General features: G+C 48.8%; 1 protein-coding gene across 4 annotated transcripts; it reads right to left on the bottom strand.

Moving 5' to 3' along the window:
* Nucleotides 1-758: 758 nt before the first annotated feature.
* Nucleotides 759-27,583, bottom strand: tsc2 (TSC complex subunit 2). 4 transcript variants are annotated; one of them, XM_076039756.1, is made up of 42 exons: nt 27,363-27,583; nt 26,133-26,272; nt 25,951-26,037; nt 25,476-25,586; nt 25,227-25,374; nt 24,362-24,479; nt 24,218-24,266; nt 23,922-24,047; nt 23,753-23,826; nt 23,410-23,536; nt 22,885-23,028; nt 22,666-22,803; nt 22,454-22,557; nt 21,835-21,916; nt 21,578-21,733; nt 21,378-21,497; nt 20,490-20,612; nt 20,303-20,409; nt 20,059-20,218; nt 19,112-19,234; nt 18,846-18,980; nt 18,152-18,341; nt 17,945-18,038; nt 17,743-17,845; nt 16,939-17,033; nt 14,259-14,399; nt 11,271-11,432; nt 11,002-11,160; nt 9,663-9,775; nt 9,319-9,567; nt 8,432-8,695; nt 7,596-7,685; nt 5,984-6,135; nt 4,558-5,201; nt 4,309-4,387; nt 4,147-4,233; nt 3,396-3,582; nt 3,145-3,284; nt 2,765-2,843; nt 2,544-2,635; nt 2,352-2,450; nt 759-1,140 (listed from the first exon to the last, which is right to left on the bottom strand). In XM_076039756.1, the coding sequence occupies exons 2-42, from the start codon at nt 26,265-26,267 to the stop codon at nt 973-975; spliced, it is 5,754 nt and encodes a 1,917-aa protein (XP_075895871.1). In that variant the 5' UTR covers nt 26,268-26,272; nt 27,363-27,583; the 3' UTR covers nt 759-972. The 4 variants fall into 4 exon arrangements, with proteins under 4 accessions (XP_075895871.1, XP_075895879.1, XP_075895888.1 ...); XM_076039764.1 differs by lacking the exon at nt 7,596-7,685; XM_076039773.1 differs by lacking the exon at nt 14,259-14,399.
* Between the last annotated feature and the right edge of the window lie 153 nt (nt 27,584-27,736).

The raw sequence follows: 27,736 nt of genomic DNA, 5'->3' as shown, positions 1-27,736 counted from the left end.
ACCTTAGCATGTGCACCCACCTCGATGTTAGTAGAGGATGTTGTTCTATTGCACAAGAGACAGATTTTCCTGCGGAAACAGAGTGAGTCACCCTGTTGAAGTCACCCAAACAGTTTTATATCCATCTTCAGATTTTTGATCTTCCATCTGGAGCAGCTGTGCACAATTATCTATCTGATAATTAGCCTATTTAGCCCTCTGTTTACAACCTTCCTTTGAAATAAAACAGACTTTTGGTAATCCTGGTAGGAAGCCGTTGAGGTGTTTCGCCTGCGAGCTACAAAATGAAGGTGACAATTAAATAAATTATTTCATGGGTCATGATCGAAAATATGATTTCTATTTGTTAAAAAGTCTTAATTTCTTCTGAATAATTAATTATTTAGTGCCTCTGGTGCCTGCAGTGCCACCTGGAGCGAGTCGCAATTTCATTATGAATTTAATCACATTAGAATAATGTAGCTGCATCTCTGTTGCTTAGCGTAGCAGCTGTGGTTTCGCGAGCGACTCCTCGTCCTGACTGATAGTAGAATTTAGCCCCCACCCCCACCCCCCCATTTCCCACAACAGATGATGTATTGAAGAAATCATCCTGTCAACAAACATCAGTCGAAACAGGCCTAAACGTGGATGAATTATTAAAAGTTTTCTTGAAAACGAGAACCAACACAAATGCAGAGCAAATCCAAACACGTGCACAAACACACACACACTCACACACACACACTGACAGTTTAAGAGGTAAAAATTGCAAAGCATTAGTGTTTCAAAAAACTTTTTTTTAATTATTGTTTTCACGTCCCAACACTTCCATCACACAATGAGCCTTTATGAAGCCACTAAGCTGTGCGGTGCCTGTAAACTCACTTTGGCTTGAAGGCAGGCTGGTGTGTGTGTGCAGCTTTGTGTGTCAGTGTGCAGGGACGAATGATGATGGCCAAAAGGGTGGGGAGAAAAAAAAAACGCTTTCTTTTAAACAAAGTCAGTGAAGTCGTCTACAGTTGAGACGAGCCTCTTGCGCTGGCCGATGGCCTCAGGGTTGCTGGCCTGGGAGCTCTGCTGGAAGGACTTCTGCTGGCTGAGGCCTCCCTGGGTCAGGGAGATACCGGCCGTGGCTCTGGACTGGATGTCCTCCTGGGCCTGAGCAGAGGGGGAGGAGGCGGGACAAACCATCAATCAGCGAGCGTCGACACACCAGCACAGGCTGGGTTAGCACTGCAGGGGTTAGCACTGCAGGGGTTAGCACTGCGGGGCGTACGCGGTCGGCTCTGATTGGCTGGACGACCGCAGGCTCTGTATTGCGACATACGACGTGCCTGCCTGTCCATCTACACATTGATAGTATCAACACCAAGGTGAGTATCGGTATTGGATAGATGGCTGGATGGATGAATGAATGGATAGTGGGTGGATGAATACAGGATGGATGGATGGATGGATGGTGGGTGGATGAATACAGGATGGATGGATGGATGGTGGGTGGATGAATGAATGGATAGTGGGTGGATGAATACAGGATGGATGGATGGATGGATGGTGGGTGGATGAATACAGGATGGATGGATGGATGGATGGATGGATAGTGGGTGGATGAATACAGGATGGATGGATGGATGGATGGTGGGTGGATGAATGAATGGATAGTGGGTGGATGAATACAGGATGGATGGATGGATGGATGGTGGGTGGATGAATACAGGATGGATGGATGGATGGATGGATAGTGGGTGGATGAATACAGGATGGATGGATGGATGGATGGATGGATGGATGGATAGTGGGTGGATGAATACAGGATGGATGGATGGATGGATGGTGGGTGGATGAATACAGGATGGATGGATGGATGCTTTATTGATCTCCAGGAGAAACTTGCAGATTGATACTTGCGTGTCAAGGTCGACACTTAAAGTGACTTTTTTCATAAAAACGTGTGCCTTTAAAAGGTTTTTTTTTATTATTATTATTTATTTATTATTATTTTTTTTTTTTACTAATTTTCAAACTATTATATTGCTTTGTACCGTGGCTTGTTAACAAAACACATTTATTTGATGGAAATCCTTTTATCTGACTGGGGGGGGATTCACACAATTCAATTATTATTAATTAACAATTAATATATGATTAATATACTATTATTTATTATTATCAATATTATTACTCTTTAATTACTCAATAACCATGACATTTCAAGTGAAAAGTATCAATATCAGCGATACCAGCCATGAATTTACTTGGTATCAGATCGATACCAAAACTCCTCAGTATGGCCCAGCCCTACTGATCAGCACCACTTGGGAGGAAGTTAGAAACACCAACTTCCTGTGCGTTTTCACGTGTTCTCTTACCCGAGTCCTGATTCTTTTGATGTGCCGCAGCCTGGCCAGCCACTTGGAGGCGTAGGCGTCAGAGGGGTTGGCTCGGTACTGGTGCACCAGTGAGGCCATCTGCAGGGCGACGCACGGGGGTGAGAGGTGTGTGTGTGTGTGTGTGTGTGTGTGTGTGTGTGTCAGAGTGGGAGATAAAAGGGCGGGGCTTACGTTGGCGTGCAGCGCCATCTGTCGGACCAACAGCGGAAGGTTTTGGTCTGAAACTATTTTGGCCACCGTGGTGTCGACCAGCCCCTCCAGGTCTGAAGAGGAGAGGAAGATAGCGGGGAGGAGGAGGAGGAAGAAGAGGAGTGGAGTAGGATGAGGAGGGGTAAAGGGGAGGTATTGGAGCAGTCTCTGCAGGGAGGACGCAACTGCAGGTGTCAACTCACCTTTGCGGCACTGGAGAGTCACCAGGTTACAGTCAAAGTCCAGCGGTTTGATGATGACCTCCACGAAATTAAACTGACCCTGAAAGAGAAAGAGAGGGGGAGAGGGGGAGAGAGAGAGAGACAGAGAGAGAGGGAGAGAGAGGACCGGAGTCAGCGTGGAGTGATGTCAACTAATATGTGACTCTTGTGTGTTTGTGTGTGTGTGCGTGTGTGTGTGTCAACGATTGTTCTGTGGGACTTCAGCCTGATTTTCGTTTTTATCTATTACAGTTAACAAAATTATTTTTTCAAATGTTGTTTGGTTCTTTTTCGTGAACGATTAGAACCCTAGTGTGTGTGTGTGTGTGTGTGTGTGTGTGTGTGTGTGTGTGTGAAGCCACCTTGATGGTCCCCAGTTTGTACTCCTCTCCAGAGTCGTTGTAAACCACCATGACAAAGTCGTTGCCGATGTGTCTCTTCTTGTTGCAGCAGCCCTTGTCGCTCTCCCGGTTCGGCATCAGAGTGGCGATGTGAAAAATAGCTGCGCCGCACAAACACGCTTGATTAGCCACGGACCCCGACCCCTCCCCTCACCTCCCCTCACCTCCCTCCGTCCCCTCCAGGAAGGAGGAAGCCGAGCTGATTGGCTCACCCTGCATGATGTCGTCGTGCCAGCAGTAGGTGAACTCGCCGTCGTCTCCGTACTGGTCCAGCCCCCCCAGGAAGATCTGGTCGGGGTCGCAGTCCTTCAGGTGGATGAGTTTCCCCAGGCCGGTCAGGAAGGCGGCGTAGCGGTTGGAGCCGTACTCGTTGGACAGGATGGCCACCTCGTTGCTCACCTGCAGGGAGGCAGAGCAGCAGCAGGGTGAGGGAGGACAGTCAGGGAGACCCTGGAGACTTCTGGTGGGAGCTTTTAGTCATTTAGGGCTTAAAGCATCATCACCATTAACAAGAGCGCAACTAGATTTGTGAGTGGTGATGATGCACAAATACTGAGAGAAATGACAGTCATGAATGATGTCTCATTTGACTTTTCCTTGATAAAGAAAATGTTAAAATAAAATTGGAGAAGGGTTTAGTGTTAGGGTTAGATATACGTATATAAAGAGAGATAGATAGATGCGTGTGTGTGTGTGTGTATTAACATGAGCTCAAAGGATGAAAGTAAAAATCAGAACTGTTCCAGCAGTTGGTTCCTTTTAGCTTTAATCTCCATCTTATCCTCCTTCCCCACGTTACACAGCAGTTTTTCTTGGTCGTTTTGGTGCAACAGCTACATCAAAAGTCTGTTTTTTCATCCCAACTGTGACTCCAATCGCTCAGAAAAAAAAAAAAAAAAAAAAAATCAATCATCAGATTCGCATCTACCCTGAAATAGCCCAGCGGGAGAGACCGCTTCTCACCTGTCCCGCCCCCACAAACACCACTCCGATCTTGTGGGTGTCGTATGGCGGCATCTGGTCCAGAACCTTCACAGCCCGCTCGATCACCTGCAACGCAGAAGGAAACAGCGTCAGGAAGAGCATCAGGTCGACCGCTAAATCAAATCAAATCAACTGACTCACCTGAGTCTTGGGCAGCAGCAGCGGCTTGTTGGCTTCGTTCCCAAAGAAGGGAGAGTGGTAGAGCTGGAGGAAGACGAAGCTGCAGGACACAGAACAAGAGATGTTCATTTATAGCTCTATTAAAAGACAACAACTCTCTGGGTCTTTAAATAATAATTATTTATTATTATTATTATTATTATTATTATTATTATTATTATTATTATTATTATTATTATTATTATTATTATTTTTGGAGAGCAGCACCACCTGGGGCTCAGGCCAGAGATCTTCTCTGTGTTGCTCGGTCCCGACCGGCTGTGGTAGGAGTCCCGCTCCGTCCTCCTCTCCCTCCTGGACGAGGGGGCCGACACCGAGATGGTGTGGCCCCGGGGCCGGTGGCCCCCGCCGGGAGAGATGGGTCCAGGTTGGGCCGGCGCCGCTGGGAACTCCAGCCTCATCCGGGCTCCTCCCACCACGGCCGGGCCCTCGGCTGCTTGGCCCTGAACTCCCGGCCCGCTGGCGTCCCCTGGTCCTCCTGCTGCTGCTGCTGCTGCTGGTGCTGCTGGTGCTGCTGGTGCTGCCCCCACCTCCGACTTCTCCCGGTCTGCGTGAGGCTGCTGAGGCTGCGGTTTGCCGTCCGAAGGGGCCCGGGGCCGCGGGGCGTCCCCTGAGCCGCTCTCCAACTCCATGGCGGCCTTGGTGAAGGCCTCCGGGAGCGTCTGCAGCTCGGGGGAGGAGCTGGACTTGTTCAGGCCGTGTCCCTGCGACTGAGTGTGGCTCTGGAAGGGGAGCTCCGGCTCCTGGGTGCCCGGGGTCGGGGGCCCCGCCGTGGGCTGATCGATGGGAATGGCCCCTTCGCTCACTTCCTCCAGCGTCGACTTCTCTTCGTCCTGACTGGAGGTGGACGACGACTGGAGGAGAGGACGGAAATGTCACATACACGCATCCAGTCGCTCAGCGAGCGCATCTTCCAAAAAAGCTTTTCACTCCCTGGTTACTTCTGCATTATGGGGCCCATAGAACATGTAGCAGTAGTGCTACTTCCCATCATGCCTCCCGTGATGCATCAGAATGCACCATCCAATCAGAACACGCCCAGACACAGCACATGGCGTGAAGTCAGAAAGTCTTTTATGGGGATTTTCTGGTCTAAAAATATACAATAGAAAGATTTATTATGAACCAGGACTTTGGTCAGAGGCGTCCTGTCAACTGCTTATAGGCATTTATTTTTTTGTATTGCGGTCTATGGGAAAAACGTTTTTTGGCTTGCATAGGATTTTGGCTGCAGTACCTGCAGTGGCCACTAAAAGAAACAACATGAAAAAAAAAATCAATGCACATTACATTGCCAAGCCTAATAGTGGAAGTCTAGTATCCAGTTCTTATAAAACTGTACATCAATGGGCTCAACAGACCAATCAGATTATCAGATTTGTAAGTGCTAGCGGAGCCAGGAAGTACTGACTCAGTGCTGCTGATTGGGGCAGGCTGGCTGTAAACACGCGCATGTTGGCATCAACAATGTAGCAGCGGTTCCATCAGATCGGATCGGGTGCAATGAAACCCGGAAACCCGCTCCGTCTCGGAGGTTGGCAAGACGGATGAGCAAGACAAAGCAACAGCGAAATCTTGGCACTTCTGCGACGCTGCAGAAGATTAACTCGATTAATCTGCGGGAGCAACAACTTACCCTGCTGAGGGTCCCCGGCGGAGGGGTCTTCGTGTCAGCGGCCATGAAGATTGGGTCGGACGTCACCGGGCCAAACTCTTCACTCTCCAGCCAATCAGACGGGGTGTGTGCTGCGGGGAGGCCCGCCCCTTCCTGCAGCACCACCACGGAGTCTGCAGCGGGACACACCGGCGGCACAGAGCAGCACAGGTTGTCATTGGATGCAACGCAATGTAAAGAAAACACACACATACACATTTACACACACTAGTTACACAACCCGCCCTACCGACACTAACATCGTGTCGTCCACGTTGATCAAACAAGCTCAGACACGAAAAACCTCCAGTGAGTCGGACACAAAAAGACAGAGATCAATCAGACAGACACAAGGAGGAAGTTACTGTTGCTACGAAGGTTTTTGTTGTTGTTGTTGTTGTTGTTGTTTCCTACTTGATTTCACAACCACAAAGACGCATGCATGTGTTTGGTTGGTTGGTTATTGCAGCCAAAACACACTGCAGCCACTGAAACAGCAGCCCAGACCTGGACCTCCTCCACAACCTGCACCTCCGAAATACCACCATCCACCTCAGACAGTCTGAGTCGAGCAGACAGAGAAACGAAAAGGAACAGGAGGAAGAAGAAGGAGAATAAAGGAGGAGCAATGAGGGGTTCAGTGGTAAATGAAGCTAAAAAAAAAAGAAGAAAAAAAGAGGGAGGAGAGCAAAAAAAAAAAACACCAAATGGCCCAAGAGGAACAAAAAGATGGAACAGAGGAAGAAGTAGAATGGCACGGAGGGAGATAAGACGCTCCTAAATCCCCCCCTCCCCCCGCCCCCCTGTCAAACCAATCAGGCGAGGTCTGGGCTCCTCTGTTCACAGTCAGAAGTTAGAGGGCAACCTGGGAGTATATTTCATTGATTAGGACACGGAACAAAAATCACGGTGATCAACGCATTAGGAGTGGATCCGCTCGGCGTCGTCATTGGACTGATTGGTCGGCATGCGACCACCTTTGGGTCAGCTCAGGTCGAGGACCCGCCCCCCTCCCTCTCCTCCCCCCGTGTTAATGGAATACTTTCAATCAGACTCTTCATTTCCTTCACTTGCACAAACCTTTAGTCCCGGAGCTGAGCTACGACGAGCTAAGCTAAGCTAAACTAAGCTAAGCTAAGCTAAGCTAAGAGCTGAAGGCTCCAGCTTTACATTTCTAATGATTTTCAGATCTTTATTTTTCATTCCAGACACTAGGAGTAGAATATTTAGCACATTAACATCATCATCAGCATATTTATTGTAAGACCGCTGCAAAATAAATAAATCAATGTGTTATTTATTAATGTGCACGGGAGATCTACAAGTGGCCTTTATGACATCACAAAGGGTTGATTATCAAAAAAGTGTTTTCTCTCACAAACACACACACACAAAATCCACATTAATTTGACTGTAAATTTCTTTCATCCCTACAGCCCTAAACTGATGAACTGATTATTTTTGGATCATTGTGCAAGTGAGATGAAATACACTACACCAGGTGTTTGTTTTTGGTTTTTAAATCTGGAGGTAAGAAGGAGCGAGAGGGTTGGCGGTGGGGGAGGGGGAGGGTCACACAGGTGGTGGACGGTACCTGCCCAGGAAATACTCCTGTGCAACCTGCCGGGGGCCGGGGGGCCCTGGGGGGCGGAGCCCAAACCCAGCGACCAGAGCGAGTCACCCACTGCAGCCGCGGAGCCAGGCGGACAGGGCGGACGGGGCGGACGGCACGTGACGCCGCGTGACCCACCGCAGCCAAACCAAAACCCAGCGAGATGGTTGAGGGTGGAGGAAAAGAAAAACATGGAAACAAACCAAATGAGAAGAGGGAGAAGAACAAAGACTCTGAGGCAACCAGGTGATGCTGAGAGTAAGAGAGCAAAGCAACAAGAAGATGAGGGGCTGGGGTGCAGACAGATGATGATGAGGAGGATGATGATGATGATGATGATGATGATGGTGATGGTGATGATGATGGCGCGAGTCCAGAGGAGGAAGGAAGAGGAGGGAAAGCACAAGAAACACATGTAAAAATGCAATAAAACAATAAAAATCAAGTAGAAGTGGACGACCTCGTCCTGTGTTGGGTGTCTGATCACCATCATGGGAAGAGAAACTAGCTGCTGCTGCTGCTGCTGCTGCTGCTGCTGGGCAAGAGGGGAAAGTTCTGGCGTGACACCTTAAGCCCGATGACCTGTTTACCTCTAGCGGATGAAAGTGAGGAGGAGGCCAAAAAACAGCCATGGCGTCACTCCTCTTAATTCTCTGCGAACGTGTCAGGGCGCAAGTCAGCCTCACTTCCTGGTGGGAGGGGCTGCCAAGTTACACTTTGTTTGCTGTAAAGAGCTTTTTCAATACATATCGACGGATTGATTGATCAATAGAGTGAAGGAGACGCCCTCCTCCTGCCACTGGCTGACTGGGACCCACCGGTGTAGGAGCGCTGGATGAGGTTCTTCCCTCCGACGCCGCCGTGCGTCTGGGTCAGGGGCTCAGGGGGCGGAGCTGAGGGCGGAGCCGGGGCAGGGGGAGGGGCGGCGGTGCTGGCGGGGGCGCTGGCCGTCTGGCCAGGAGCCTCCTTCACCCCCTCCATGGCCATGAGGACGGTGGAGAGCTCCTGCAGCGGCATGTTGCCCAGCTCCGAGGAGAACGGGCTGGGGGGGTTCTCCAGGCACATCAGCCAGCTGGTGTTACCTGCACACACACACACACACACACACACACACACACACCACACACACACACACACACACACACACACACACACACACACACACACACACACACACACACACACACACACATTACACGCATTGTAGCCACTGTCGCTTCACTCACTGTTAGAAATGCACCGTTTCAGTGTTTTTGTGTTCACAAACTTTTGACGGCTACGCTAAGCTAACAAGCTTCAGCTTCAGAAATGTATTCGATGGTCCCATTTTAAACCATTTTCATTTTCTTTTCATTACAGCTGCTAGTGGAGAAACAAATGGCAAAATTTATTTATTAAAATTCAATTTAAATGTATTAATTAAAATTAATATAAATTATGTATTCATTGTTAAATTTTAATTTAAAAAATTACAATTTATTTCAAATTTAGCAACAAAAAGGCTGAATGGCCTCTTTTTGCAGCCACTAACTATTTCACAACATTCTCACAGGCTGAAGCACTCCAGAGTGCTGATCAAGTTTCTAAATAAAATAAAAAGGATGTATCCAGAAACCTCGATATCAATATTTGTTTGTACCCAAGTATACAGAATGTGAATTTGTTTGCTGCTGCTGCTGCTGCAGCGTGCAGCTACACTACGCACCGGATGGTCTCCGGATGAAGATCTCCGCCCAGCCCTGCGTGAGCATGGGGACGAACTCGGCCAAGCTGGGGTTGTCCTTGAGGGGCGGGGGAGCGGACGGGGGGGCGGAGGCGGAGGAGGAGGACGGAGGACCCAGACCGTCCAGAGTGGCAGCGGAGGAGGGAGACAGCGGAGCCGCCAGCTCGCCCTCGGACGGCGACACCAGGGGGCTGAGGCTCTGAGCCGGGCCGGCACGGAGAGCGTGACCTCCTGACCCCGCGAAGGAAGAAAAAAAGTGAGTCGTCCGAAGACACTGTGTGACCTGTGTGACCTGCATCGGGGCGGCCGGTTGGTCGGCGTCTCACCTGAAATGGAGCGGACCCGTATGCGCGTGACTCTGTTTTGCTGCTGGCTGGACTGTGACTCCAGTTTGGCCGGAGCCTCTTTCGTCATGCGGGTGTGTAAGGATGGATCAGACCTGCAGGGCGGCGAACGTGACAATCACACAATCACAGGTCAACAAAGAACAACCACCGGGGCTGCTTCCAAACACGAAACAGTCGAAAAAACAAAGAAAGAAGAAGAAGAAGGAGGAGCCTTTTCCGCGTGTCCCTGGATCGCACAACCAATCACCTTCCACTCAGTCGTGACAAAAGCAGGAAAAACCAGGAAGTGACTGTGACTGTGACCCCGGGCGTGGTTCGACTGCAGAGGCAGCAGGTTTGAACAGAACTGGGTGGAGTTCTCACATCAACGTGGACGGGGGACTCAACATGCGGTACCGACGCAGAGTTCCGCCTCGGCCTGAACCAATCAGCCGCCTCGTCTCACTGGCAGCAGGAGAGAGACAGGAAGCGACCGCGAGCCGAGCAGCGGCTCGGGCGCCCGGCGGCTTGTGCCCGGGAGGTAATGACACCACCTGGAATCCCTCACCACTGGCAGTAAAAAAACAATTTAAAAACTTAGATTAAATCTTACTACTATTAAACACTATCACCGGTTTTTATTTATTAGGTTTACATTTAATGTTTGTCTTTGTTGGATTCTTTTATCTTTTTTCTGCACAGGTTTTATATTATCTTTAATACAAACATCTCCTTGATTTTTTTATTGATTGTTTGCAATTGGTTTTGTGGGTGTGGAGGACAGCAGGGGACAGCTGGTAAATCAAAATAGAAAAAAAAATATATAATAAAAATATATAAATATAAATTAAAAATACCAATACAAACAAGTAATAATAAACAAATACATTTTAAAACGAGTTAAATGTCAATATTTCAGAAATCTGTAATTAGTGTTTCTCAACTGGTGGGTCATGACCCAAAAGTGGGACACTGAGCTTTAGGTCGGAAAGGGAAAGAGAGAGAGTGAGAGAGAGAGAGAATGTTGGGCATTTATTTCGCAGGACACACAATTCAATTCAATAATTTAAATAATCCATCTACTGGTTTTTATTTTTGTGGAATAAATTTAGGTTGCAGGGGAAAAAAAAAAAGAAAGAAAAAAAAGACCTGAGACTCCACCAGTTGAGAACCACTGTTGTAAATTAAACCAATATATTTGAAAAAAGAAATTCATTTAAACTATGCTGCTTTAATTAAGGGTCAAATGTTACGGTTGCCCCAATCAATCACGTTTCATTTCCACCAAACTGAAAAAAAGACAGAAAATGAATTCAACATTTCTTTCTCGGGGCATCACCTGGTCATCTCCCCTCCTCCGCCCAGCCGCTCGGCGGTGTCCAGCCCCAGCAGCGCCTGCGTCCTGACACCGCCGCTGGTGGTGATGGTCACCAGCTTGTTGCCCACCAGCCAGGTCATGCTGCGGCCCCCAGCCAGGAGAAACTCAGCGATGGGAGACCTGAGGGGGAGGGGGGAGGGGAAGGAGGGCGCAGCATAAGAAAAACAAAAGGGATTCAAACGGAGAGACGAGACAAAGACGAAGAGAGGACAGCGGCGCTCTCTCCCCACCTCTTGGGCAGGGCGGAGAAGTTGGAGAAGACATAGCGCGCCATCATGTCCAGGCACGTCTCCGTCAGCTCCAGGTGCACCGTCTTCAGGCCCTCGTCGGCCTGCGTCACCGCGTTCTCGTCAGCCGAGCCCAGGCTGCAGGTGGTGGTGGAGGTGTGCATCCTGCACCAGGAGACCATTGGGGGGGGGGAGTTAGTTAACAGCGGGCTAAGATCGGGGGAGAGGGGGTGGGAGCTACGGGGGGGGGGGGGGGGGGGGCACTCTGACAGACAGCTACCCCCTCCTGCTCTTCCTCCTCCTTCACCTCCTCCCTCTCCTCCTCCATGTCAAGTGAGTGCAGGAACGCAGAGACATGCAGGCTGGCAGAAGGATGCTGGACGCCACGACAGCAACTCACCCACATCCCAGGGTTGCACAACACTGCATGCAACGCACACAGACACACAGACACACACATACTGGGACCTGGTTGAAGAGTCATATTTAGTATCAACAATTTTCATTTAATTTTACATTTAATATTTATCTTAGTTGTTAGTAGTTGGATTCTTTTTATTACTATTTTTTGGAGGTTTTATCTCATCTTTAATAAAGACGTGCATAGTTCTGTGGGGTTCAGCTGGTCAATTGTGTTGTGGTTACTTTTGAATGTTAAAAAAAAAAAAAAAAAAGTTAAAATAAGAGAAACGTCATTCTTTCATTAATTTGAAAAGTGACCTTATAATTAAAGTATATATATCTATATCTATATATATCTATATATATATATATATATATATATATATATATATATATATATATATATATATATATTATTTAAAAAAGGAAATTAAAGAGCAGACTTTTTTCATTTCTAACTTTTGCACCAAGAGGCTTTGGGCCGCCATGGAACACGTCGTGACGCAGCCTACAAGACTCGGAACATCATCTTCCTGCTGATGGACGTCTCTCCCCCGGAGTGGAGAGCGAAGAAGCAAAATGGCGTCTTTTTGTGTGCGAGCGCCAGTTCCCATTCAGCTCGATTCTCCGTCAAGGTCAGGAGGGAGAACGGCGGACCGTGTAAGGTCGGGGCCGGCTTACAGAAAAATGAGCAGTTTGCAAAGCAGGAGGCGAACCGATTCACCCTCGTGTCATCCGTCTCTCTGGCATTCACTGAAGCTCGCAGAGGAGGAATCAGCTGGATATGAATGCGTGAGTATTTTTGCCAAAGTGCTGCGTTTTTATATGCAAGTCGTGATCCAAATCCAAATGTCTGCTGCTTCGTCAGACTAAAAGTGGAACAAACATTTCTGAAGAAATGAGAATATTGTCCCGTTCAGACCAGCTCCCAGCATGTGAATCACGTGTTCTCCCTACCGTTCTCCTCCAGGCAGCTGATCCAGCTGCATCCTCTCCAGGACGTAGAAACTCCACACAACATGACCATGAAACGCTCAGGGAAACTTTGTGGAAAAAAAAGGTCCCTTGTTCCGCCAAATTCACCTTTCTCTAAATCAATGATAGGTATCAACACATTCCCCAAGTCACAAATCACAATAGTCCAGCCACACAGTTGTGGAAAGGACCCTTTGTGATGTCAGGAATCTCATTACTACTCATCCTTGTGGAGTTTTGGGAGTTGTTTTTTTTTAAGAGTGTGGGGTTAATACTATACAACAGGTCCTTTAAAATCTAAAATTAGGAGGTAAAAACGGCCGCCGACAACGGACCTTTAGATGCCGGCGTCCGTTTTGTTTTGTTAGCTTAACATGGTCATATCGTCTCGAGTAAGGCAATTTAACAGGCGGGGAATTCTCCACTCACACACAATTGACACGCAAAAAGAAAAAAGAAAAAAAACTTTTGACCGCAGCAATTTTTTTAGGAAAGCCTGTTAAGACTGATCCACACTGCAGTTGCTCTGAGTTTCCAAAGGGTTTTTTTACCGCCATCTGCTGGTCAGGAGGAAATTAAGAGGCCGTGTGGCCGTTTGTGTCAACTGCAATGTTGGATCGAACATTTGCAAGGCAGGTTGAGAAAAGCAAAAAAAAAATTAAGAGGCCGTGTGGCCGTTTGTGTCAACTGCAATGTTGGATCGAACATTTGCAAGGCAGGTTGAGAAAAGCAAAAAAAAAAAAAAAAAGTAGAAGGCAATGAGCAGTAGTTCAGGAGTCTGTGGACACACTGTGTGTTTGGTGTGTATGTGTGTGTTTGCGTGGAGAGACATGATGCTTTGAGTCGGTGCTAATCAAACGCATCAGCACAGCTGCACCCACACCAGGAGATTGCCATGGTAGCGACAGCGTTCGTGAGCCAAGTGAGACAAAAGAAATAATAAAATCACGTCAAGCGGAACAAAGGAAGCTGCGGCGCTGCTGGCGACGCCCCCACAGGCCCCAGGACGCAGCGGCCCCGCCCACCAGGAAGTGAGGCACATTTGCTGCTCCCCATCAGCCATCTCTTTTCCAAGACGCATGCTTCACACACAGCTACCTGTTGTGTTGCCATTCATTTGTTATTGAGCCAATCAAATCCAGTCAGTCAGTCAGCCCCGCCCCCTCAGCCACACCCCTGAAACCAAAGCCAAATTGTGAGCGCCAATCGCTGGCAGGAAAACAAAGCCAAAACATTGTTAGTGCAGAAACCAAATCGGAAAAAAAAACATTGCACACTTTCCGATGCCTTCTGCACAAGATACACACACACCGCATGCAAAAGCAAACAAAAAGACGCAAGACAACAGCACAAGTGACGATCGCAGCTCAACACACACACACACAAACCTCCCGTCTTTGCATGCAACAGCCACTCCGGACCCACCAAACGGCCCCGTATGACAATGCCCCCCCCCCCCCGCCCGACACCCCGACACCCTGACAGCCATCCCACGGAGGGAATGAAACAAGAAAAACTCAAAAGAAAAAAGAAAATGAAAAATGTTTGGGTTGTTGTTGGGTGTTTGTTTTGTTGGTTTTTTTTGTTCGGTTACCCAGAAGGCTCTTCTCTAACCTGCGGACCGCGTGTTCGGAGACGCTGATGCTGCGGGAGCGGAATGCGTCCATGGCTGACAGGTCCCGCAGCTCTTTTACAGGAGAGCTGCTGCTATTGGCTACCGCAGCCGCTGCCTTCGCCACTTTGGCTGCCCGCAGGCTGGCGGTGGGGAGGGGGAGTGATTAGGGGGGGGGCGGTTGGTTGACCCGGGTCGGCAACAGATCACAGTTGTGGTGGCAGTAAGAGGGAGTCGTCAGAGGGAGAGAGAGAGAGAGAGGAAGAGAGAGAGAGAGGGAGAGAGAGAGAGAGAGAGGGTCACCCGAGCAGCGCGACGTCATGTGACCGCAGGCGGGGCCGCGAGCCACACCGACAGGACGCAGCGGGGTACACAGCAGAGTGGAGGGAGGTGGCGGGAAGGAGGGAGGGTCACATAGGTCAGAGGTCAGAGGTCACAGAGGAGGGGGATGTGGGAGGGCAGGAAGGAGGCAGGAAGGGTCCAGGGATGACGCGACCACGCCCCCAAAACCACAACGCAGCACCAAACCACAGGAGGCGGCAGCAGCAGCAGCAGCAGCAGGGGGGGAGGGGCCGAATGAAGGAGTGAAAGAAAAAACAAAAAAAACAAGGTGAAAATTAACAGCAGTGAACACCATGAATCAGATATACAGAAGAGTGGACTAAGAAGAGGGATTTTCTTTTTCTTAAACGGACAAACAACTGAAATGGAAATAAAAGAGAAGCTACAGCAGAGGAGGGGAAAAATAGCTTCTGCTAAAAAAGGAGGAAAAAAATATAAAAACAAAAATCACAGAAAGTTTTCAGGTGGAGGAGCAACAGAATAAACATCGTTTCAACACAGCTGCTACGTAGAGAAGCCAAGGACCCGTAGGGTGGAGCAAAGTAGGAGGGATGGACTCAGCACAGGCCTGACATCATGAAAAAGAACAACACAACTCATATGACTTGAAATAAGATGCTTGGTTTAAGCCTGAGGGTTGGAGCGCAGCAAGTCTGAGGTCCCAAGCAGGGACCAATAGAAAGAAAGGAAACCTCATCATCCAGGAGGAGCCCTGCAAGCCGTCATCAGGAAAATATTCAACTAGATATTTGAGTGCGTCATTCCAGATTGCATACTTTTGTGCCTAAATACTGGACACTCATTTTGCAGTGCTTGCACAGTCAAAATGCTGTGAAAACCAAGTGAGGAATCATTCCCTTTGCAAGCTAGCCAAGGTGCTAGACAGCCTAATAGCAGCCAAACAGGACAACAGAGTCTATCTTTTCCTATGATTTCAGACGTGCAGCACTCCAACCCTGAGGAAGCCAATGGGCAGCAGCGGGATGATATGAACACAATGGTGGAACGCTAAAAAGTGGGTTGGAGGGCGGAAGACGGGCACGGACTGACGTCGTAAAGCAGAGGCGCATCGCTTCGTCCCTCTGAAAACCGCAGAAAAGACGGTGGTTGTGCAAACGAGGGGCTTTGAGAAGGTGAAGGGAGCGGGAGGAGATGATGGGGCGCTCGGAGAAGAGGCCGTGCTCTGGACGCTAGGGATCTCGAAAGGATCGCAAGGCTCGTGAACGTTCAAATGTCGGACTTGGATGCTATAGAATTTGGTTCTTCTTCAGTTATGTTGTATAAACTTTGCAGGGGACTTGTCCAGGGTGTGACTCCGCCTTCACCCGGTGAGGACTGGGATAGGCTGAAGCACCCGCCCACCCTCCCCCCAAGACCCTGAGTACTTGAGAAGTTGTGGAGACTGAAACAAGATCTCAAAGGGTCTTTTTGTTAATAAAAAAAAAAGAGTGACATCACAGACAGTCAAAACCCATCGGTGTGTTTGGAGCTGTTCAGACTGAGACGCATCTGTATCTGGCCATTTGAAACGACCTCCCGAAGGTGGCTTCAATGCTTTTTGCAAAAATCGGATTTGATGTGATTTGTGACTGTTCAGACCATAAAAGAGCCATCCTGGTTCAATCTGGACGGGCTAAAAATCAGATTTCGGCTGGCAGTCTGAACGAGGCTTGGGTATCTGTCCAGTTAACCTGCAGCTCCCCTGCATTGTGACAGTGATGTGTGCGTGGATGACCAACAAACACTGACGACGACATGCAGATGGGGGGTGGAGAGCGGGTGTGTGTGTGTGTGTGTGTGTGTGTGTGTGTGTGTGTGTGTGTGTGTGTGTGTGTGTGTGTGTGTGTGTGTGTGTGTGGGGTGGGGTGGGGGTGAGGTGACACCTTGGCTGAGGTCTTGCTTCCGTACGGCTCTGTGTGAAAGACTGCGTGATTTTCTGCGCGACTTGGCTCAGATTTGACTGAACACGGGCAGAAAGATTTGCGTCACCTGTTTAATCTCGCGCAGCTGTTTGCATTATCTCGCACTTAACCTGAGAACATATGTGACATTTACCTTCAAAGACAAAATCACGGCAAAACAATAGAACATTTCCAAACGCATAAAGCATAAAGAAATTGAGAGTGATAAATAAAATGAACTTATGATCACCATGGCAACCATCACACCACTGTACCAATCATGCTGAGTCCCCTGTTCCATTGGCAACCCCGACAACTCTCACACTTTGATTTCAGCTGGTCAGCGTGTGTCGATGGTGTGTGTGTGTGTGTGTGTGTGTGTGTGTGTGTGTGTGTGTGTGTGTACGTGTGTTAGCCAGCTCGGCCGGCGCTGCTTTACCTCTTGGGCCGCTCGTTGAGGCTGGTGCTGCGTGCACGAAATGAGCTCTGCTCGTGACCGTCGTCAAACGGCAGCAGGGCGTTGGAGCGCAAACCCTGGCAGGACGATGGAAAGAAGGAGACCAGGTGGTTGGAGATTCACACGGAGGGCCAGAGACCACCAAACATCTCCACCTTAGCCTAAACTCCTATATGCTAGTTTTTGTGTTGTACATTTTTTTTTTTCATCTAGTTGCAAGTCTGTTAGCCTATCATCTCTATCAAGCTGCCAACTTATGGTTGTAGTGCGTGTCATTCTCATTGCCACCCTGCATCAGTCCCCTGTGCTGTGTCCTGTATCATGTTATGTTGTATGTCAGTGGATCTCAATTGGTGGTGTGTCAGGAACCACATTTGTCATCATAATGAGGTCGCGTCAGAAAATTTATTCCACAAAAACAAAATAAACAAAAACTCTCGCCCACTTTCTGTCATGTCTTAAATGTAAATAACGTAAATAAATTAGTGAAATTATTGAATGGAGTCCTGCAAAATAAATTTTCTCCATAAATATAGATATTTTAAAATCCCTTTTTCTTTTTAAAGGGAAAAAAAAAAAGGGGAAACTGCCAACAAAGCAGCGACCCAATCAAAACAGACCCAAAAGTGGGTCGTGATCCACCAGTTGAGAAACGCTGTTCTATGTAACACGGATGAATGCGACTGTACGGAAAAAGCTGTAAAGAGCCTCTGGTCGCTATGTGAGTTTACCTTTTTTACCATTTTAACAACACACAAACACACACACACACACACACACACGCACCTTTGTGATGTACTGGACAAAGTCCTTGCGGAAGGGGAGTCTGCAGCGTATAAACCACATGGCGATCACATGGTGCGCCAGCGACACGATGTACTGGTTGAACCTGTCGGGAGGAGGGACAAAGCAGAGGAAGGCTGCTGAGGAGAAACTCTTGGACACGCGACGGTGTGACCGAGCTGCCGGCGCGCACGTGGGCACCTACTTGGAGGGGTTGGTGTAGGGCAGCGAGATCGCAAACACACTGACGTACTGCTCGGCCACAAAGTTGGCGTAGAGGTGAGGCAGCCGCACCAGAGCTGCGGGACAGAAGGGGAGGAACAGCGGCGTGGCCGAGTGAGCAGAAGGTGGCGACAGTGACAGACAAGGAGGAGCTGGAGCTGCAGCAGCAGCAGCAGCAGCAGCAACTCACTGGAGAGGAACTCCAGCATGGGCGAGGCCATGGCGACGGTGGCCGAGATGTGTGTGAGCTTGACGATGAGCGAGGGCAGCAGCTTGATCATGATGTCGGGCATCTCCACCGTGCACATGGTAAGGGCCACCACGCACTGCTTGGCACAGCGGTAGATGAGGCCCGTCTCCAGGCACTGCACCAGCTCCCGCTGCACAGCAGACCCAGACAAAAATACCACAACAATTAATAATAATGACGATAACCATAATGATAATTCGGGATGCACCGATACCACTTTTTACAGAATGAGTAGAATACGAGCGCTTGTATTTCAGTACAGAACAACTTGACAGATTTGAACAACATTCCTCAGCTTGTTTTCAGAGAAAAAAACATAATCATAAACTTCAACTTTGACCTCAGTTTATCCAATGTTTTTAATAATAACAGAGCGAGCAATGAATATTAATGACTACGGATGCACCAATACCACTTTTTCACATACATACGTGTACAACTGGTATCGCTGTCATTGTATCGGCATGTATTGTACAAGTCAAGCAGAGTACTCCACCCTGGTATCAATACTGATACCGGACACTAGTAGCGGTATTGATGCATCCCTAAAAATAATAATCTTTCCATCTGATGTTGTGCAGGACAGGTATAGTTATCTGAGCGGTTTGCACGGGTGTGGAGGTGTGGTCAGCACCTGGCGGGACTGCTCCAGGTAGTTGTGGTAGGAGGTGATGGCGGTGAGGACGGGCACCACTGCCAGCTGCACCTCGGTGCGGGAAAAACCCTCGGGCGTTTTCTTCAAGCGCTCCGAAATCAGCCGATCCGTCACCTGCAAGCACTCGCACACGTCCATCAAACCAGACGAGACAAGAGGTGCACGTTCAGCTGCACAGATGAATGAATCTCTGCACTGGTGATTCAGCAGGCAAACGGGCAGACAGTGTGTGTGTGTGTTTATACCATGCAGCAAAGAGTGGAGCACAGCTGGTCCAGGCTGCACGGCGAAGTGAGCAGCAGCACTTTGTACTGCAGCGTCCACGGCAGCTTGTCCAGGACCAGCTTCAGCACCTTCCAGTCCGTTTCCTGTGAGGGAGAGACAAACACCGCGTCTGCTTCCTAATCTGTCTTTTTTAATCTGTATGTCTCCTTTATACATAAGGTGAAAATGGGGATTCAGTTATGGAGAAAAAAGTACATCTGACACAATTTAAAGGTGAAGCGTGTAATATTTAGAGATTTTGAAGGAGAAACAGCGGTTGCAGCGTGTTTCATTCTTCCTCCACCTCCTAAGCTTGCCAGTGAGCTACAGTGGTCATATAAATATATTTGTATGTATTTTAACAAACCGTGGGGTACGCTCTGTTTGGTTCAATACACAACAGCAAATGATGGTACTTGGGTACATTTCGGTCAATCACAAAACTTTATCAAAACACGCATGTTGTGCAAGTTGATCCAGGAGATCTACTTGACTAGCTGTGCGCGGCTGTTTCACTAGCAGCGGGTCCCGCTGTTATCTATAATTGGACTCGTCCCAGCCCGACCCACACAACCGCATCAATGGTCACAACCTGCCTCAGCCGCAACCCGCTGTCATCCAATAGATCAATGTCTTTGAACATGGCTTTTTAATTCTGTCAAAAAGGTGAATGTTAACAGCCTGCATGCATGGAACAACAACAAACAGACAACAACAACAGAACGCATTTACCACATTAACCATAATTCATTTATGGGCAGTATATTAAAATTATAAAAATCATAAATCAGGCCAAATATTACACACTGGACCTTTCATACAGATTGGAACACTGTTATGTGGATTGAAAGACTGTGTGTGTGTGCGTGTGCGTGTGTGTGTGTGTGTGCGTGTGCGTGTGCGTGTGCGTGTGCGTGTGCGTGTGTACCATTTTGAGGCACTGCAAGACGACGCTGAAGGCCGGTGCGTAGGGCAGGAAGGACGACCGTATTGTGGCCAATGAGGGAGTTGTGGAAGGAGCAGGACTGCCAGCAGGGGGAGACGTCGAGCCCGCGGGCTTCTTCTCGGTCGCACGCTTCTCAAGTTCCCTGCAAAACGAGGAGCGAAATTAAAACTCGACTGGACAGAGCGAACTGTGTGTGTGTGTGTGTGTGTGTGGTGTCTATTCTCACCCTGTGTCACAGTAGCAATACGGGCTGAACCTTATGGCTCGGTCTTTGTTGGGGACCCCGATGCGGTGGAGTGGGTCCGCTCGCATCATCAGGAAGAAGTCGAACACCTGAAGGAATTAAGACTTGAGCGAACGTGTGGAGAGGAGCAAAGAATCAAGAGTGAATTTGACTGGAACGTTTCGCTGACCTGCAGTCGGATACTGGCGGAGATGGCCGAGCAGTATTTGTTCTTGTAGTGCAGCTGCAGGTGGCTGATGAGCAGCTCGTACACGCGGCTGGCGTGACTGGCAGGGAGGCTGTAGAGTTTACTCTGTCCGGGGGGGAGGGAGGAGTGAGGCAGGGAGATGGGTGGGGGGGAGGGGCATGGAGAGCCTCAGCACAAAACATCTTGGGGGAAAGATTTACTCTCACTAACAAAAACAAGGTTCAAGAGTTTCATTTTTTTTTTTTATTCCGTCATCATTCCAAATTGTTGCTTAACTTTACAGAGCTCCAGACTAACTTTTTTTTTTTTTTTTACTCGGAGCACAGTGGTCCCTGCCTCTATAATTTCAGTGCCACAAGCAGAAAATCTAGGGGGCGCACTGCAAATGGACATGCAGTAAATATTATCAAATATTTCCTCTCATTTTCACTGTATTAGTGACTACTTTGCCGATGAATGCAGAAACTACAGTTTTTTAAATTCCCCAAATTCTGATAGATCCGAGATTTTTCTCGATTAATTGATTAATCGAACAATTTATTTTTAGATTACCCAAACAATTTTCTTTCAATTAATTGACATTTATTTCATAAATTTATGCGTTGCCTTAGCCCTTCAAAATACATTTAACAATTTTAAAACGAGGGCAAATAAACTGATCACACATGTGCAAGTAGACGGACAATTTACTCGCCTTGTTTCAAATTTTATTGGCAAAATGCTACCATATAGGGGCAGTCTAGAGCCCTGGTTAAATTATCCAATGATTTTGTTCACGGGGTTAAAAACAAAAGCAAAATACTTTGAAATCTAGTATAGATTCAACGTAAAAAAAAATTTTTAAATCCATCCGTCTGAGCGTGTGCACACCTGCAGGATTTCTAGCAGACCCAGTATGGCCGTCCGGACGTCCTCCATGGATGATTCCACCGTGGAGTCCCTCTCAGAAATGTCCTGCGGTACTGAACACACCAGGGAGCGGCTGGCGACCTGCACGGCGGCGGGACGACAAGAGACGCTTGTAGCTTCGCCTCGTGGAGCTGAGAGCCCAGCGTGGAAGCAATACCAACCCGCTCGATGATATCCAGCAGGCTGCCGAAGTGGTGCGTGTTGCAGCCCTCGGCCAGGTCCACCAGCAGCTGGGCGGCCTGCTTCCGGACGGCCGGGTCGCGGTCGTCGGCGATGGCGCCGAGCTGGGGGATGACCACCGTCTCGATCAGCTCGTCCTGGGAGAGACGAGAGAGGGAGGAAGAGTTGAGTCGCAATGAATATTGATGACTGTTGATGTTCTTAAACGTTGTGTGCGTGCGTGCGTGCGTGCGCTGACCTCATAGAGTTGCCGGTTTGTGCTGAGAACGAACGACAGGATGTGAAGCACTTTGATCCTTATCACAGTTCGACTCTCGTTCCTGCCGGCGAGAACAGAGGAGGGAGTCGGACAGTCACACACAGCGAAGACGCAAATCTGATGGTAAAATCTAATTAAAAAAAAAAAACCTGCTGGATGAAATCTTAATATGATGCAGACAATATTTCAACCTAAGACCTGAAATGACAGCTGGACAATGTTTTCCCTCCAATCGTTTCATTGCTGCTGCTGCTGCTGCTGCTGCTGCTGCTGCTGCTGCTGCTGTAGGTAATCCTGTCCCTCACTACTACGTACCATCAAGTTTTATCGAGAAGTCGATCAAGTACTGAAGAAAAACACTGTTTTCCACGAAGAAAAGCCAGATATACAAAAAAAAAAGTTTTTTGTAGCAGTAACAAAGCTTCAGCTGTTTTCCTCTCAGCAGCAGGAAGCAGCTTCTTCCGAGTTTCATCCCAACTAATTTGGCGGCTGACTGGTTAAGCAAGGAAACTGCCGAGCTGGAGTTTGTCAACATGGATGGAGTGAGATTGCAACATTGAAATCCAAGTGATGATAAAGCAACTGAAGCGTGTCCTGCCTGAAGAATTTCTCCATGAGGCGGTAAAGGCTCTGGATCCAGCCATCCTTGGCCGGCTGGATGGACTGGGCTCTGTAGGAGATGAGGGTCAGCACCGATGCGTCCTGTCACAAACACACATACACACAGGAGATCAAGGTTAGAAGGAAAGCTGCAGTTGTGTTTGAAGGCGGTGGTGGGAGTGGGTGGGTGAGTGAGCAGGCCGCACTGACAGGCCTCTTGTCGGCACACTTCTCCACCAGACTGAAGAACTTCTCGGTGGAGCCGTGGTAGCCGTTCTGCTCGTACAGCTCCTCCACGGTGGTCAGCAGCTCGTAGACGATGGTCTTGAGCTCGGCGCTGCCTATCGTCTGCCAGGGAGGACCGCACAGAGGTCAGAGGTCGCACGGAGGCACTCGTAATTCTCCACCCGGCCGTGTGCCCGTGTGTACCTGGATGTGCTGCAGCAGCCGCTCGATGATGCCCAGCAGGATGTCCCACGTGACCACCTGCAGCTCCTTGCCGTACTTCTTGATGAGCCTGGTGATGGAGAGGACGATCTCGTAGGACACCACTTCGTTGGCGCTCGACATGGCCTGCGTAGGGGGAGAGAACGTGAGAGTGAGAAAGAGAGAGTGAGAGAGTGAGAGAGAGAGAGAGAGAGAGAGAGGCCTCGTTCGACCTTCCACATGTTTGGAGAGGGCAACAAACACAAGAACGAGCGGAACACCAGCCTGGAGCTGTTGTCGTTATTTTGATGAAGAATCAGTGCCCTTTGTGACATCACAAAGCTGATAGTGGAGGGAGCAATTAAAGCAAAATGGACTCTTTTTAGTTTCTGTCTAAAAAACATTAAAAAGCGCGACATCACAAAAAGCAAAATTGTCTGAGTCTTCTGTGCTGACCAAAACATAATAGACGGGCACCCCTTTGAAACAAACAATGCAACTGTGAATGCATGCGCTCATGCATGATACCTTGTAAAAAGACGGCAGAACTAGTGTGGGTGTGTTCTTGAGGGCGGGGAGTCTGTGGGCGCCCCACAGAGCCATTCCCACAAAGAACACGGCTCCTCTCAGCAACGGTGCGTCCTCCATGTACACTCTGGTGGAAGGAACACACACGAACGCACACACCAAGAGACCAATCACATTAAAGTGTCTTCAGTAACGACTCAAAAAAGTTCAAATGAGAGTTGCTGCACTTTTATTCAGAGAAAAGGGTGAATAAGAAAAAGAAGGAAAAGATTTCCCACCTTCTCGTCTAAATAAAAGAACAGCAACTCTCAAGGTGTTCAGCAATGAACGGCCAAACGAGTACCTCTCCTCCATGATGCGGCACATGGTGTAAATGGCGCTGTGGCCCAGGTGAGTCCCCAACACCTTCCTCATCAACTGGAGGGAGGAAGGCAGACAGGAAGCGGTTGTGACTTTTACCCCCGACAGCTCTGAGATCCGAAGTGAAAAGGCTCACGCGTTCCGCTGCTCACCTTCCAGCAGGACTCGCAGAACTCCTTGACGTTGACGGTGCGACAGAGTGTGATGATGAAGACGGTGAGAGAGTCTGAGGGCAGGCAGTTGTAGCACACCACCGCATCCAGGACTTGCAGCGCCACCTGCACACACACATACACACACACACACACTCATCAGCACAGCAGTCGATCCGGTGGTGACCGTCGCTCCCACTCTGGAGTGCAGCGATACTCGGATTGATTGAACGGAATGAGGAGCAAATCAAAGCAAGAAGTAGAGTGGAAAAAAAAATCTCAACGTTTGCACCCACCTCGATGTCAGTAGAGGATGTTGTTCTATTGCACAAGAGACAGATCTTCCTGCAGAAACAGAGTGAGTCACCCTGTTGAAGTCACCCAAAGCCCAAAATATATACTACAGTAGTGCATTTATCTTCTCTAGATCTCTGACTTACTGGACCATGATGGAGACATTTTGGTCCAGGTAGCAGCTGTTGAACTTGACCAGATTGACGAGGACATGGAGAAAGTCGGAGGTGAGACCGATGTCCATCCACAGGAGGACGAATCGGGCTGCGGGAGAGAGAGAGGGAGACAGAGAGAGAGAGAGGGGGGGGGGAGAGAGAGAGAGACAGACAGACAGACAGACACAGAGAGAGAGAAGGAGAGAGACAGAGAGAGACAGAGAGAGAGAGAGAGAGACAAAGAGAGAGAGAGGGAGAGAGAGAGAGAGAGACAGAGACAGAGACAGAGAGACACAGAGAGACAGAGAGAGAGAGAGCGAGAGAGAGGTTAGGTTTTACGTTTCTGTCACATCTGTGGTACAAAGGCAACAGTGTGAAAGATTCTACTGGTCTAAAAGTTGGTACAGATGAACTGCAGGAGGAGAAGACAGAAGTACAAGTCAGTCTCTGAAAAGTCCTGTTTTTCAATCCATCTTCAAATTTTTGATCTTCCATCGCAGACTCAGCTGGAGCAGCTGTGCAAAATTACCCATCTGATAATTAGCATATTTAGCCCTCTGTTTACAGCCATCCTGTAAAATAAGACTGGCTTTTGGTCCCCTGTCAAGACTGACGCTGCGTTGGACCTTCCACACGAGTGGATGAGGACAACGACAAGGCAGTCTCAGAGAGCGGGGCCAACATTCAGCTGGTGGGTGGCTTTTGTGACATCACAAAGGGCTGATTTGCACAGACGTTCTGAAGAACAGACCAATTAAAATAAAAAGAAGCTGGACGGCTTTAGATGAGTATGAGGCAGAGAAAACATGGGCGAAGTCTGCTTTCCGTTCTTTGACACTGTTCAGCGATCTTTTACCAATGTCCTCCTCCAAGTAGGTGATGTCCTTCCCGTTCTCAGTCAAGGCCTTGAAGACCTCCAGCCGATCCGAGAGGTCCTCGTTGCAGGGCTGGTAGTCCCGGATCACTTTGAAGAAGTAAGCCCTCAGCGAGCCCAGCCGCTCCCCCTTCACACCAGACACACGGAACACAAGCGTACACGGGGTGTGAGCGGCCACATTGGCATTTCAGATGTTAACTTTGGAGAGCGTGCGCTCCGTCCACCGACCTGCCCTTGAATGATGGCCCTCAGCAGCTGCAGGACGGCGTGTCTGGCCTCGAGCGGCTGCACGGGGGAGAGCATGTCCTCCACGGCCTTCCAGACAGCCTCCACCGCGTGCTGAGGAAGGAAGTACACACACACGTGCATCTCAACACACGATGCAGCCTTGAACAACAACAACCAGCTGGACCACAGGAGCAAAGCTCACTCATTTATCTTGTTTGACTCCCACGGACAAGCTTTTCCAATCAGTCCGATTTGCTCATAGAACTCCCGTAACTACACACGACGTGATGAAACTAAACTCTGATTGGCCTGCTTGAATGTGACAGACAGTGAAGATTCACCCAACAGCCGAGAACATTTCTTCTCCCTCTTCCAAACACTTTTTTCACCCGAAGGACGCCAAAAGGAACCGCAAAGCATTTGGGAAATTTTCCATCTTATGCGAGAAGTGTTGATAACACACACTCTAACTTACCTCCTCGAATTTTTTGGTCTTCGCCAGACCACACACATGGTTGATTGTGCGGACACGACTGTTCAGGCCGCAGTCAGGGCGGAGCTCCTGGGAGGAAAAAAAAGACAATTGTGATGCAAAAACAAAGTTAAATAGCAACTCTGTGTGAAACATGAATGGAGGCTGGCCCTGTTTCTGCTCACCTTGATTATGTCGCTCGTTATTATAAACTCTGGAGGTGTAATGTCACATTGTTTGGATGTTGGTCTGGTTGTTCCCAGACCGAACATCCCCTTCACCTTATCCTTGAGGCTCTCCTTGCTCTGCTGCTTGTTCATCGTGTCTGGTTGGGAGAAACATTGACACGGTTAGCTACGACTATTGCAGCCAAGGTAAACATGAAGAAAAACATTTTGAAAAGTGCAAACAATGGACAAGCTCTTGCAGGACGGAGATTTTTGTGTTAAAAACGTCATATTGTGGCACGCTTTTATGTAACCAAAGCACAGAGCAATCAAACCTGGATCTCACATTCTTCCGTGTAATAATTTTGATGACTTTTTTTTTTTTACTATCTGTTGCAGCTAGAGTCTGATTTCCAGTGAAACTCACAGGACACATCTTGTCTGTCACTTTTTTAACAACCAACCAAAACTGTGCCCAAGAACAAGATCCACCCTTTGTGAACGTACTTTAATATAAACTGACTGATTTCCTTCGTAACACCAACGTTAACAGGAAGAACTTAACATGAGTGGCCTTCCTGTTATCAAACCTTTGGTTTCTTAAGTTCCCGATTGAGTCATTGGGGATTTTTTTTGTTTCTTCCAGAAAGTGGGGAGGACTAAGGTGGTTACACACCTGCTTCTGACCCCTTCCTGTACCATGACTGATTTAATTGATAGCCTGACAAATTAGGTGATCCGTAGGAAACTACAAAGGCAATTACTAGATAGATAGATAGATAGACAGACACTGCAGGATAAATACATAAATGAGTCACAACGTTTGAAAGCAGTGTGTGTCGTCCAGCTGCAGTTTGGAATGGCAGCCTGCCTGTCAATGTGTCAACCAGTCGAGGGGGGCAGCAGCAAGTTTGGAGATTTCGCTGTCATGTGGAGTTGACAGAGGCAGAGAGGGAGGGCAGGGGAGGCGACGACACAAAACAACGGCCGCACTGTTCCGCTTCAACAACGAAGACAACAACAACAACAACAACAACAGTCACACTGCTGCAAAGTGGCCTCCAATCCACAAGCCTCCAATTCACTACACAACACCTAACATCACCGACAGGCTGACGTCGCTCGGGCTACGTGCAGCAGAACCGTTAGCTTCACGCGTCACATTGTCCTGAGCTAGCGCTCCTGTGTTGGCACACAAGGACTGGCCAGAGTTTCAGGAGGTGGGAAAAACACAAGGCCTCCACTCACCGTCTTAAATGTGGCTCGGTGCACCTCCAGCCGATACCGCCGTGTGAGTGCGTGCATGGACCTGTGTGGCCGCTGCTGCTGAACGGCTCCTGCTGCTCGTCCAAGGCAGCTCCGTCCTCCACTCCCCCTCGACCGGAAGACACGGTTGCGCTCTGACAGGAGCACTTCCTACAAAAACACGTTTGCTGCTCTCGCTCGCTCGCATGGGAAATGTAGTCCCAACACGAGCGCAACAAACTTGGCCAAAAAAACTCTTTTCGTTGCTCTGGTTTTATTCTGTTCAACGAACAACTAAACGTTGAGGTGCACCTCAGTAAAATACGATCCTTTATTCCGACAAGGCTCTCAAAAGGGGCGCCGGTGTTATGTGTGGT

The sequence above is a fragment of the Nelusetta ayraudi genome, unplaced genomic scaffold (genome assembly GCF_046127955.1).
Source record: "Nelusetta ayraudi isolate G7.1 ecotype Tasmania unplaced genomic scaffold, CSIRO-AGI_Nayr_v1 ptg000004l, whole genome shotgun sequence".
In the NCBI taxonomy this organism is placed as follows: domain Eukaryota; kingdom Metazoa; phylum Chordata; class Actinopteri; order Tetraodontiformes; family Monacanthidae; genus Nelusetta; species Nelusetta ayraudi.
This window is presented reverse-complemented; position numbering and strand designations above follow the sequence as displayed.

What these genes read in the sequence shown, in the direction of transcription:
- tsc2 (XM_076039756.1), bottom strand. Translation starts at nt 26,267, where the DNA reads ATGAACAAGCAGCAGAGCAAGGAGAGCCTCAAGGATAAGGTGAAGGGG. An exon ending in TATTGCTACTGTGACACAGG is followed by an intron (nt 20,219 to 20,302) that starts GTGAGAATAGAC and finishes CTCGTTTTGCAG; the next exon opens with GGAACTTGAGAAGCGTGCGA. An exon ending in ACCTGGAGCAGTCCCGCCAG is followed by an intron (nt 18,342 to 18,845) that starts GTGCTGACCACA and finishes TCTGCTGTGCAG; the next exon opens with CGGGAGCTGGTGCAGTGCCT.